This window comes from Clupea harengus, chromosome 8 (assembly GCF_900700415.2).
Source record: "Clupea harengus chromosome 8, Ch_v2.0.2, whole genome shotgun sequence".
NCBI classification, from domain to species: Eukaryota; Metazoa; Chordata; class Actinopteri; order Clupeiformes; family Clupeidae; genus Clupea; species Clupea harengus.
The window spans coordinates 15,789,562-15,803,424 of NC_045159.1; the positions used below are offsets into that span (position 1 = coordinate 15,789,562).

The 13,863-nt window shown below is 40.7% G+C and overlaps 1 protein-coding gene across 1 annotated transcript; it reads left to right on the forward strand.

Moving 5' to 3' along the window:
• The first annotated feature begins 360 nt into the window (after positions 1-360).
• LOC122133089 lies at positions 361-6,428 on the forward strand. Its single transcript, XM_042708487.1, has 6 exons — positions 361-525; positions 3,160-3,243; positions 3,502-3,552; positions 4,851-4,999; positions 5,189-5,269; positions 5,725-6,428. Exons 1-6 carry the CDS (start codon positions 384-386, stop codon positions 5,815-5,817), a joined length of 600 nt encoding a protein of 199 aa, XP_042564421.1. The 5' UTR covers positions 361-383; the 3' UTR covers positions 5,818-6,428.
• The last annotated feature ends 7,435 nt before the right edge of the window (positions 6,429-13,863 follow it).

The following is a 13,863-nucleotide window of genomic DNA, read 5'->3' on the forward strand; positions in this document are numbered from 1 at the left end:
AGTCCTGAGGTAACTAGGGTGAATTTTCACCTATCAGCTGTCATGATTTATAAGCTGATAACATAGACTGTTTTGTCATCCAGAATTGTTTAAGCTGTCATGACACCTCTTGGCAGGATATACCATCTGCCATGCTGTATTCACAAGAGGCTCATGTCATTCTTATCAAGTGAAGTATTACAAAACATCATTCATGAGGACAACTATAACACATGATGAGGCCAAATGTGCCTTTTTTTACTGTTAGACTGACAAAATCACAAAAACAGTCACAAAAACAGGAAGTGTCCTAAATGAATCGCAGGAACAAACAGCATCTGCAGAACTGATTAAGCCCACCGGTCCCCAGTGTGTGTGGGACGTGTGCCGGTCTTGAGTTTATTATGGAACTGGCACTGAGGAAAAGTGCAGTTCCAGAGAGTCGTGAGGACGCAAGCCACACTCAGGCGGCAGACATGCAACCCAACGAAAGAGACAACATCCTGCAGTTTCCAGCCACGATGATGGGCAGCCAGCGAGAGACTGGTGAGTTTTGTCTGTCTGTCTGTCTGTTTCGTGATCACATACACACACAGAAAACTACATTATATATATAAAACTATATCAGGTAGACTCTACTGCTCTAGAGGTCTGTACTGCTCTGCTCCACTGCTCTAGAGTTCTTAAGGCAATGGGGGTCTTGGCAGAGATTGCCTGCTAAGATCTACTCCACAATGGAGGGAGTTACCAGATGCTTCTGCTATAACACAGCACAGCAAGTTTCTGAGACGTTATTGACTCTCAGAGAAACCAGTGTTAAGCAAAACCCATGGCTTGGTTGGAAGGTAGCTAGTAGCTGCCTACAACTCTAACCTACTTTCACATCCTTCATTTTGAATGTGATTTACTATTGTCCATATCCTCAACATCTATGTGTGTTGCTTTTCTGTAAAACGCAGAGCTCAAAGTCTGTTTGAGGGTGAGTTTTGTACTTAACTGTCCTCATACACACTTTATTTTACCACAGTGTACAAGTGCTGCGTCAGCACCACGTCAGCATTGATGAGTTTGAGTTTGTTCAGAAGTCTTGTCTTTCTTTTCTTTTTGTCTTTTTTTCTATTGCTAATACATGAAGTCATGAACTTGAGAAATAAATGATTCTCAAACAGTAATTGGTCATACAAATAAATATAAATATGACCAGCCAAAAGTATAAAATTAAAACTTGAAGGTGTAGCCTAACTGAAAAGCTTCTAGACCCACAGTGAAGACATATATTTGAAGTACAATTGTTGACAATTGTTGCTGCATCTTCTGTGCACTGCTGATACTTTGTTTGATGTGTTTTAATGCATTTCTTGACCTTGACGTTTAGATGGCCTGGACAGTGATATCAGAGAACACTTAATGTATCATGCCTTCAGAAATACATCATCATTATAAGTCCTGAAGCATTTTCATTTATGATAACAAACAAACATACAGACAAAAGTTTTTGTTACCTGTTAATAACAGTTGCTACTTTTACTAACACCCACTATGACCATAATGAGTGTCTTCTAAAAGGATATATATTAAGAATTCATTAAACATGCTTTACTGAAGTTAACAATGAGCTTGTGTCGGGAATTGCTCAAATGTAGCCTTTTGCTTTAACAGTTTGCCAAAATGTTACAGCCGATGAAAATTATTCAAAATCATATATTTCATTCTTCTTTGGTTGTTCTACCACAAGGGGTCACCCCATTCCCAGACCACTGTATGCTTCAGGCCCCTGTCCTTCAGCAGGGCACAGTTGATGTAGTTCACTGAGGGCTTGATAACATATAATCTGTAGTCTACTGAACAAACCTGCACTGGTGTTTGATATGGTGTAGTATATTTGATCTAAATTGGTATACAGGTGGGTGATAGGTCATTCTGTAAATGGAATGTACTGGAAACACACATGAATATGTGTGAAATTAAGTCCTGTGACTCACTTTAAACATTTAACAAACTACATTGTTACAGTGGCTTACTGCCATGGCAACAGGCTGTCAACCACACACTACATTGTCACTTCACAAAAAGTGGATGTGGTAATGTAAAAAGAGAAAACAGACTGAGCAAAGCAAAGAGAATCAGAAGTGACGAAGGAGAGTGTGGGCCCAGTGGGTCTTGAAGTTGCCATGGAACTTGAGATTAGGAGCAGCGCAGTAACAAATATTTACGAGGGGGTAGAACAAACTGACGCTGCAGGCATCCAAACCAGTAAAACGGAGGATGTCTATCAGACCTTATACTATCCATCTAGACATGTGAACACACACAAGGAACCTGGTGAGTTCTTCATTCTCTTTCTAATTCATGTCCTGTACAAGTATGATGGACAACGGCAGATAGTTTCGCAGATGGGAAGATTTGTGTCAAACAAGTTGGGGTTCAATCAAACCAATCCGTCTGGTGTTAAATGTTTTGTGACTCTGCTCTTCTTGTACATTTCCTATTATGTACAGTAATGCTTTTCATTTTCAAGGCTGCCTCCTCAATAGTGTAATTCTACACACACCAATGCAGTGGTGTCTCCTTTTCATGGCATGTACAAATGATAACACCCAAGAAGTGCCTGACCGGAGACAGGAATAACGGACTGAACACGGAAACAAGGGGTCCATTTGCAAACACAGTACAAAGATCTCTGAATGGGGCTTCCGCTTTTTTCAAATGAACTATGGTAATCTTTTGCCAAGTTGCCTGTTTGATATTTTACATCACTTGCATCCAAGTGGCATCGATCTGACCAAATTTCTGTATTAGGACATGCAATTGTTTAGGCTGCTGCCCAGAAGTTAGATAACCAACTTGGTTTATTTACCATCAGATTTCTCAGCTTTCATGCCTATCAACCAAGTAAGAATGGACACCTATCAAAAGTATTACGATTGTGTTGGTTGTTCTCCCCTACTTGATCAAGCTACCATTGCACTTTTTTATCTGCCCAAATATTAAGCAGAGCCCTGCTTTTTGCATGTTGAACAAGTCAAACAATCCCTTTTTTTTTTATCTGTTCAAGTTATGTGTTAGCATGTAGGCTAGGTTATCTCTCTTTTCCCTCAGCTGCCATGACTTTCACCTGAATCAAAACTGTGCTGTTATCCACATGCTGTTCTGCTGTGCTCTTTCTGTCTCTGTCTGCAGGGCAGAGGAGAAAATGGCTGGTGGTGCTCTCCTTCACGGGGGCCATCCTTCTGGCCATCATTCTGACTGCTGTGACCATGCACTGTGAGTAGGGGGTTAGCAAGCAGCAAGGGGAAACTGTAAAAGTCGCGTGTGTTACATCTGCCTGAGTTTGATGTGGAGACTGAAATCTCACACGATCACTGCTCCCTCGGTTTCATTGGGGTTGTCATGTGCTCGCGCTCTTGCATGTTTTAATGTAAAACTGTACATTATTTTGTTTTCACACGGTTTGTGTGTGTGTGTGTTTGTCTTTGCATATGCGATACTGTATATAGATGTCACTCTTCTTGTCTTCCACAGACACATATCATAAAGGAGCAAAGAATCCTCCCAAAGCTCCATCATCGCCAAGTGAGTAATGCGGGTCCAAATGATCTCACATCTCCATAAATAGTCACATAAACCCTCTCAGTCCTGTGAACAACAAATCTCTGTAGTTTAACTTACTAATTACACCTGTGCTTGCAGTGAAACAATCTCTTGAATCATTAATTAGTTTGCCACTGTACAGTCTTATCATCAAAGCCTTTCTAGATCACTTGGGCTGGGAGAACCTTTGACAGGTAAAGAGAACAGAGGAGGCTCACTGGGTCACACCTCCTTTCACACCTCGGCTATTGAGATATGTTTGAGATATGTTTATGTCTCAAAACAGAGCGTGTACTCACAAGCTGATGGCAAAGTAACCCCTGAAATATCATTTCTTAAACAGCCTGTGGACAGTGTGGATTCCTTTGGCTACATACAGTATAATGATATTTCTCAGGGTAGTTGAATTGGTTTGTATTTTGCATGGTGTGGTAGCACTTCCATTATGAAACAGAAGCCATTAATTCGGGGCCAAACAGGGAAGCTGCCTAGGCACACTATGGGTTTCTACCTTTTCCTCTCCTTCTCCTTTTACTTCCTCTTCTCCTTCTTCTTCTTCTTCTTCTTTTTTCTTCTGCTATTGAGGTCTATGGCAGCCCCTAGAACCATATGGAAAAAAGTTTTTAAATTTGGCACACTTTTTGGGGACAGTCCCCTGATTCTTTTCACCAAGTTTCATGTCTCTGCCTCAAGTGCTCTAGTGCCACAATCAGGTCAACCTAATTGATGTGTCTGCCATATTGGATTTTATGGAAAAGTCAATTTTTTTTCACAGGACACAGTTTTCTTTTCCAACCTTTACCAAAATTTGGCACAGATGATATTCAGGCCATGCTCCACAAATGGCAAATCTATATGGCATTTTTATTTTTAAAAATCATAGCCAATTGAAATCAGGCAGCTGCAATAAGCAAAAATGTGTTTGGCTCTTGCTTTTGATTCTCTAAAGCGTTCGCCCAATCGCCAAACACTAAGTGAACTCACATCTCATCCAGTCTTCAGCCAAATTATATTGAATTTGCTCTGAGTGCTTACAGTCATGCCCTTGATATAATGAGTTCCATGGCAGCTCTGGCCTGCTGGGCTACTTGACCCCCTATAGTGCATGGATTCTGAGATAATTACTGAGATAATTACTGTATTAGGTCTCCTATTGCATACTAACAGATTGATGTGAAATAAAGGCATTGATGAAAACATCTTAAAGGATATTGAGTGGTTTCAGGTAAAACTGAGTTGAGTACAAGCAGGATGTGAGCTGTTATCTTTGTGTGTCCCAGAGGTGAAGAATGAACGCCGGGAGACATGGCGTCGCTACGAGGGTGACTCCTATCTGTTCTGGCACAGTGATAATGCAGACTGTGACAGTGCAAAGGAGTTCTGTGCAGAGAGAAAGGCCAACCTCACCTTAATTGATCAGAATAATCTGGTACTGTATTGAGTTTCACACCTATCGTATGTACCTTAGTACCAACAAACCAACCCACCAATCTGTACAGCATATATGCCTTATAAATCTGACCATCTATCCGTCAAATATACCATTGTGTATGTTGAGAGAACAGATTTAACATCTGTGTGAACTTGTATGTGTGTGTGTGTGTGTGTGTTTTTAAAGCAATGGCTGCAAGGCATGTCAAAAGGAAAGAGGCTATGGGTACTTCAAGAGTCGGAGGGATCAGGCTCTGAAGACCAGCAGGTAATGTTTCATCGGCTTTTGAGTCTTGTGTTTCATAAACATGGTGATTTATCAATGTTTCACAGTTTTTGTGCAATTCCATGTTATTGTAACTTCAGCACCCATCTTAGTGTCATCTTGGGTGCAACAAAACAACCATGTTAAACAGCCATGGCAACAAGCTCAATCCCATTTCAACATTTTAGTTTTCCACTACTATGACTATTACAACTAAAAGTACTTGTAGTGATATTTTTTTTGTAGTGATATTTTTAAGTAAAAGCTCACACCAAAAAATGTTAATAGTTATGTAATGTATAATAATAATGTTAGTGTTAACTGATTGAGCAAGTGCTATTAAGAAAGGAAGGAAGAATCAATCAGTCAGTAAGCTATCAAAAATGAAATTAAACATTTGCAGGGCAGTGATGTTAACCACTGTACCACCAACACCCATGATACTTTTCCCCTAACAGAACGCAGAGGCTGGTGATGTGACATGTGCTCTACTTAAGGCTGACTCTAACAGAAAATTAGGAGATGGCTGGGTTTGCATAAGACGAAGCTGAATACCCACACAGGAAACACACTCAAAGCACTGTGCCATCTAAAAATATGTATTTGTTTCGAAACACACACACACGCATTTCCTCCACAGGCCATATATGGAGGCTAGTATCCATGACATCAATGTCTGGTTGTACACAGAGGCAATGTTCCCTGTAGAGACAAACCCACACACTCCTTGGGCTGCAGTCTGAAGGGGGGCACGTGGAGTATTCATGCTTATATTGTCTGTGTACATTAAAACATGTATACATATTTTTTTTTCCACCAAAGATACAGTTCAACATATTCTCTTGATTATTTCATCCAGAGGGAAACCACAACTACAGCGTCACAGTTATACGTGTTGAGACAACATAGGGCTCCACGACTGTATTATCTACATATTTTTACTGTTCCACTGTGAAATACCTTGACTAATTGAACAGCACTTTGGTCAACGTGAGTTGTTTTTAAATGTGCTTTATAAATAAATTTGACTTTGACTTTGGTTTGTTTAACAAATATTTTTCTCTTTTCTTTTCTTTTCTTTTCTTTCTAACTGGATGTGTTCTTTTATCAGTTAAATGTATTGTAAAGTCTTGTGAATGTAAATAAAAAGATTTTGTTGTCATTGGCATGCAATTTCACATTTCCATCCTACTGAGACTCTGTGAAACGTCTTCCTTTGTACAGTGACATGCCATGACTCTCAACTCAATTCTTTTGCCTTAAAAAAAAGTGAAAAAAAAAAAGAAAAGTGTCTTGGGTTCAGTCTTGGGTTCAGTATCTTATTCAGACACATTTAATAAATAATATTAATAACAAGACAAACACCAACATTGGCCAGATCACCAGAACAAACACCACCCCATCATTCAAACACATACAGTATATGCTGGACTAAAGCCTGAAAAAAAACACTGGACAAATTTCCATTGGTCAGTATATCATTTCTGCAACTGTGTGTTGAACTGAATGTGCAAGTATTTTTCCATTTTTGAGCAGACACTTAATGGATTGTGTTTAGGTAGTTGCTGTGTGTGTGTGTGTGAGTGAGTGTGTTTGTTTGTGTGTGTGTGTGTGTGTGTCTGTTTTTCTGTGTCTCTCTCTGTGTGTGTGTGTGTGTGTGTGTGTGTGGGGGGGGGGGGGGGGGGGGGGGGCTGTTATTAAATGGAAATGAATGTGAGACTGTGTGGGGAAGCAGGGCCTTCTGTGATGGGAGTTATGATCTGGTCCTCAGAGGTACAATAGGGAGTTTCTCAGCGACATTTATATTCATTTCATTTATTAGTATTCATTGATATAAAACACTATTATATACTCATACATCTGTTTTCCTCATGCAGATAAGGAACACTTGAAACCCAGATGTTGGTTGCATTTTTGGGGTTTATTTGTACCACAGTCTACCAGTAGGTGGCAGCAGAAGTTAGGTAGAAAGGTCTGGCACACTGAAGAGATGGAATTCTGTGAGAATCTGTCTTCCCAGCAGTCTTTGGTGAAGATAATATAGCAAGATGATTCATAAGCAGATATTTGGATATTTATTTGATTAAAGTACTTATGACAGGGGCAGACTATTCCCGTACCACTCTGAACTCTGTGGAAGACAATTCAACCGTTTTGACAGACCTTTCACTAAGGTCTTCCCTGCACTCACAATCAAACTACCACCTATGTGTTGGCCACTGTGTCCCTTCATATTCACAGCATACACATGGTATGCTATTTGTTTTCCTGAAGCAAACTGTCTATGACTTCCTCTGCACTGAAAAATGGGCATTCAGATTAAGCATCAGTAACCACTGAGATCTGGTACATTTGAGGTGATGATGTAACTCTGAATGTCATTTATGTTATAAGCCACTGTGTCTTGCCTTATATTGTACTGATAACTGACTTCATGATTTCTACATATGCCATTCTGAGCATGAACGTTAAATTCCACAAGAGAACATGTAGTCATTCATTCAGAATTCTGTGAGAAACTCAAATTGACTGTATTAGAATATTTTGCACTCTTTTGTTTTAGCTAGTTTGAACCAAGGTAACCTTTTACCAGGAATTCACACTTTTGCCAGGAACAATCTGCATCAACGTCTAGAACCTTGCATGCTTTTGAATCAGTCTTGTGTTGTTTTAAAAGCCGGCTGCTGAGTCAGGCCAACATGGGACGCTACAACAAAGAGAGAGAGAGAGAGAGATAGAGATGCGAAAACCATGTCTGTTGTACTGTTGCTCTGGTGTAAACATATTAACAATGTAGAAAAACTGAAATAGTACTAGCCTCAGTAATGGTAATGATGATAGTGAGAGTAATGGTAATAATAATAGTAATAGTAATAGCGACAGTAATAGATATAGCTATAGGAATGGTATTAGTAATTATAGTTGTTATAGAAATTGTGGTATAGTAGTAGAAGTTTTTCTACCTTTTTTCAATTTCTTTAAGCTCAGTTTGTTTCCCAAACAGTGTTTCCTTTGAGGTGACAAGTCATGATAGAGGCTGAATCAATGGCTGGTTTTAGTCATTGGGCTGAACTGGTCTTCTGTGTATCTAAGGCTTTTTGGCTGTTTTACATATGCAGAACAACAGTAGTGGAATGATATGGGATGAATCCCAACAAATGTGGGGACATTGTGAATCACAGACAATACCCATAAAACCACATCAGAGTACTTCATTTTGGCTTAGTTTTTTTTTATTTATTCTGGCTCTTGAAATTCATCTTACAAGAAAATGTTGACTCAATACTTTCAGTAGGAATGTGTCTATGGTTTGTGTGTGATCTATGTTTGCTAGGGGAGACGGTACTCATGTAAAGGCAGATATTGTCCCATTCTTTCACAAATACTGAGGCTCACTGACTGCAGAGGTCATATGGTCTCGATGTGAAACACAGATACTGTAGACCTTGAGACAGACCCAGCTCTAAGATTTATAAGGGATGAAAACAGAAAATAAAAAATGGTGCCTCATAGAGGTTTAGAAAGGCTGTGCTTTGACTAAATGTAGGAACTTTTGCTGTGTGTGTGTGCAGACAGTACTACTTTAGACTGCAGTAATATTGTAGGTTCTTGCTGTAGATCTCATCTTAAGAGAATGTGAGCCCCGTGGCAGATCTAAATGGAATGACAAGGTGGGGTGTTGTTTGCACATTAGCAAGATAACACTGTTACAGAGATTAAAATGCTGGTTAATCAAGGCTGATTTAAATATAAACCACAGTTTGATGTTGTCTGAGTGTTGTTTTATGTATAGCACAGCCCTGCCATAACTCCAGTCTAGACAAAAACACTGTGGTTTATTGCAACGTATTACATGTGAGCATCAGCAAAACATCAAATGGGCCCAAAAATGTGTGAGTGTAGGTTCAGGTGTTTACACCAAAATCATCAGAGTTTATAGGCCATAGATATTGGTGAGATTTGGAATTCAAGGGAGCTGTTCTGTAAGATTTGCAGATTTAAGACTTTTTTTTATGTTTTGAACATACTCAGGTAAAAGCACTTAGGCAAAACATACCTGGATGTCAAACACCGGGCCGTGTCAGTCTTTTGACAGACAACAAGGACATGGAGACTGACTTTTGTCACTGATTGATGCTCTTCATCTATGGAGGAGCTGCAGTTCCCAAATCTCATTGTTATATTTTAAATGTAATTCAACCGGTCTTCAGGAGTCATCACCTCATTGACGTTTCATCCAAAAAAGAGCATGTAAAGTCTTGGCTAGATTCAGCACCAGGGGATGAGAAAGGATATTAGTTGGTTGTGCAGTGAATTGTATGCCATTAGAGGCTATTGTCTCAGGTGACAGATTAGTCCTTTTCGCCTTGACATCTTCTCCCTCTAGACCTGATGAGCACAAACATTTGCCGACTTGTTCCCAATCAATCTTGATGCCCTAAAATCACAATTCGCTACAATAACACGCACTCCCAGGATGTGTGTCCCTAAAAAAAAGGTTAAGAAAAAAATTTGATTCTCCAGGGTGAAATCAATAGAAACAATTTGCGATTGAATTATGTGCTGAATTCGGTCGCTGCCAAAGCATCCGTCAGAGCGTCATTGTTCGGGATGGGGGAAAATGTCTCAGCTCTCAAGCGTGGCGTTTACAAATTAATCTTCTTGTCCCACATAGCCACATCCCGGCTCCCGAAGACAACTCGTCCCCCTGCAGCACCAAATATATAATTATATGGATTTCCATAGAGGCCTTTTTTGCCATTATCAGTTATTGCACCATTTTGCTACCGGGAGTAAAATAGCTTGAAATCATCTTCAACGACCTAAAGTTTAATTAGCTGCAGGACAAGACCGTTAAAGGAGAGGAGATACTCATGAGAGGGAAGTGAGAGACATTCAAAATGAAATCCCCATTCTGTTGTTTGTTCTCTTCTGTCCAAAAGAAGAATAAAAAAGTCTTGAGAATAAATGTTTAGTTCATGTTGGGCACTCTACAATACTAGTGTGTACCAGTGTTGGGTTCACTATCTTTAACACCAAGGAATTAGGGGTGTTTTAAGGTAGTTGTATGTATTATAGACAGTATTTTGTTGTAGATGTTAAACTAGTTAATATAAATGCACACAGTTGTACCAATGCATGTCAAAGTAAGGCTCCAACACAGGCCAACGGTATCAGTCCCAGGTGTGTGCTTCTCACAGTCCTGATAGGAGTGGCATGGGAGCAAGGCCACAGACACACATACACACACACACACACACACACACACACACACACACACACACACACAGACAGAGAGAGAGAGAGAGTGAGCGAAAGAGGGAGTGAGCGAGAGAGAGCTCCACATAGAAATGGAGTTTAGGTATAGAGTGGAATGGGAGTAAGGCCACAAACACTCACACACACACAGAGAGAGAGAGAGACAGAGACAGAGACAGAGACAGAGACAGAGACAGAGACAGAGACAGAGACAGAGACAGAGACAGAGAGAGAGCTCCTCATAGAAATGGAGTTTAGTTGAAAGTTAAAGGTAGGAATATCATTAGATACTCTCTCTAGCTCTCGCTCTCTCTGTCTATTTCTTTCTGTCTTTTTACTTATTTTCATACCAATTTCATACCTGATTCCTCCTTAATCTACACGAAGCAGTGCAATCAGCTGGCCTATCCTTAGATGTCATTGGACTGGACCCAAATCATGGGGAGAGTGGGGCTCTGACACACTTGTTCTTGTTGGGGGGAGTTTGATTGTCATGTTGCCATGATTGCACTGAAAAGAGGAGGTGTAAGTGTGTGTGTGTGTGTGTGTGTATGTGTGTATGTTTAAAAGTGAGTCTTGAATCCAAGTGGATAGTTACTTGGTAATGTGCTCATTAGACTGTGTGAGTGTGTTTGTTTGTGGTGTGAGAGAGAAAGAGAAAGAGAGAGAGAGAGAGAGAGAGAGAGAGAGAGAGAGAGAGAGTTGTGTGTGTGTTTGGGTTTTTTATCATGTGGGCACATTTCTTCTTTAATTAATGAAAGAGTGGCCTGATATCCAGAGGGGCCAGGCAAGGCGATGTGAGGAGACTGTGGAGGAACACCCAGACACAAGTCAGGGACAAGGCTGGCTTGGGAACACACACACTTAGATACAAACACACACACAATCACACACACACACCCACACATAGATACAAACACACACACAATCACACACCACACACACACACACACACACACACACACACACACACACACACACACACACACACATTCACAAATACCCCATGCCCTTATCAGACACACATAAATCGTGTACATGCACTCACACAAACAACTCACACACATACAGAAAGAGTCTAACAACTTAGCCGAAACATATTGAATTTGCATATTGTACTTAATTCCACTGTAATGGACACACACACACACACACACACACATACACAAACACAACCCAACTAAAAAAAATTTTCCTCATGTTATCCCCTTTGAGAATGCTGTTAACACCCTGCTGTTGAGTAACTGTTAACACCCCCCTAAACACACACACACCACACACCAAACACACACACATGCACACACACACACACACACACACACACATCACACACACATACACACACACACAGACCCAAACACATCTTGTTTACTAGGTCTCTAGCCAGTGGTCCGGAGCCCCCAGTCTCTCCCAGTGGAGCTGCTGAGAGATGCGGGCCGCCCCCACGACAGTGAATCATCCTAATCAGAGTCATCCAGCGGCCAGCAGCAAATGCTCCTAAAACAAGCATGAGCGATGGGACGTGAAGTCCGTAATGCATATCGGAGCAGCAAATTAAATTATTTATGCCCACTGGAGGAGAGTGGTGGCAGGCGTTAGTGTGTGTGTGTGTGTGTGTGTGTGTGTGTGTGTGTGTGTGTGTGTGTGTTTCAGACGAGACCAGGCCAAGGTGTGGCAGGTGGTTATGTTTATGGAGGGGGGGGGGGGGTAAAGGATTTGCAGAGGGAAAAAGAGGCGGTGGGGAGGCCCTCTGGGGTTCATATACTCTTGATATGACAGAGTGCAAGAGGTGTGAAAATAGAAAGAGAGAGAGTGAAAGAGAGAGGGAGGGGGAGGGAGGGAGAGATGGAGAGAGAGGGATAGAGAGGGGATAAGAGAATGGGGTTTAAGGAGAAAGAAGCACAGCTTTACTGGGTCAGACCGATGAACCTGAGCAGGTGAGAGACAGATAGAGAGAGGGGGAGGATTTACAGCTAGTCCACAAAGCCTCTCAGAAAAAAAGCTGTAGAACAGAGGTGAGGAACTATGTGTGTGGGTTTGTAGGTTGATATGATATTATGTATGTGCAGTATGAGAGTGTTTACATGTAGGTTAAGATCTGAAAGATATAGAAACTCCAAGCTGGAATCTAAATTTTTGAAATCTAACTTGATCAATACCACTGCAGAATAATGCTAATGCACACTGACAAATAGTGATCAGTAGAGTGTTCCGCTCAATAATCCTTGCAGTCTCTGGTGGCCTTACAAGAATGTTCACAGTAGAAGCCTACTCTCCAAAACAGTGTTTTTTCCCCTCTCTCCTGAGATATAGACGTGTGTACATTTACTCACTGGGTCTCGGTTGTCTATATCTCTACCAGAATCGAAAGCCTGTTTGCTTACTCCGCAAAGGCAAAGCTCCATGTGATTGGCCAACACGTTTGCTGTTTTCTCAATTGATTGGCCTAAAGGGGTTCACTCACTTTGCCTTTCCAGGTGTAAATCGATGGGGTAAGCAAGAGGAGAAGGTCGAGAGGACTCGACAGCTGTCACCCCTCGTATGGATCGTTGTATGTGAATTGATGTATTGATGTTATTGTGTATTGTGGCAGCTGGTGCCAGAGTGACTCAGTGTAGGAATGAAAGCCAGTTTCTGCCAGAGGTACGTTTGTTACACAGGTGAGTGAAACTATTGGTGTGTAAACAGAAAAGTGTCTCACCACCTCGTGTTTTTTTTTCATTTAATTTTTATCAGTATCTATGTTCTTTTCTGAGGCTGAATGTGTTGACTGTCTTTGCTTTTATGTGATTTCACCACTGTTTAAAATCAGTAACTTCATATCTCTAGACATCATTCACATCTCTACGGTGTAGAGTAGGACATTTCATTATGGACATTATGGTATTTTCCTCCCATTGTTCTATGCGGTCATTGTAGTCTATGGTCTAAGTTGTCTCTGTCTTTTTATTAACCCCAGCTTTCTCTCTCTCTCGCTCTCTCTCTCTTTCTGTGCCTTGTGGTCAGTAACTGGTATCTGTCCCTGTGGTAACGTGTCTTAAAGACAGGGACAGTCCCGTTACTCTCCTCACAGTGCGGGCTAGTCCACCTTACCTACACTCTCTTGTTCAGTGTATTGTAGTTCTGAATAGACCCTGATGCTATTCAAGACAGAAGACAAGAAGAAAGCTAAGGTACTCAGGGTGTCATGTCTTCAGTCTTGCTGAAGTTTATGTTTTCAGTGTTAATTATCATACTACTTGTGCTATGTGTAATAATGTATTATTATTATTATCATTATTATTATGTAATAAAGTGTTTATCATGTAATAAAATTAAGTGATTTCCTCTCAAACCAC

Bases quoted from the DNA above. Each gene is read 5' to 3' on its own strand.
- LOC122133089 (XM_042708487.1), top strand. From the start codon at position 384: ATGGAACTGGCACTGAGGAAAAGTGCAGTTCCAGAGAGTCGTGAGGAC. The intron at 526-3,159 runs GTGAGTTTTGTC...CTCTGTCTGCAG, and splicing joins GGGCAGCCAGCGAGAGACTG to GGCAGAGGAGAAAATGGCTG. The intron at 5,270-5,724 runs GTAATGTTTCAT...TTCCCCTAACAG, and splicing joins CAGGCTCTGAAGACCAGCAG to AACGCAGAGGCTGGTGATGT.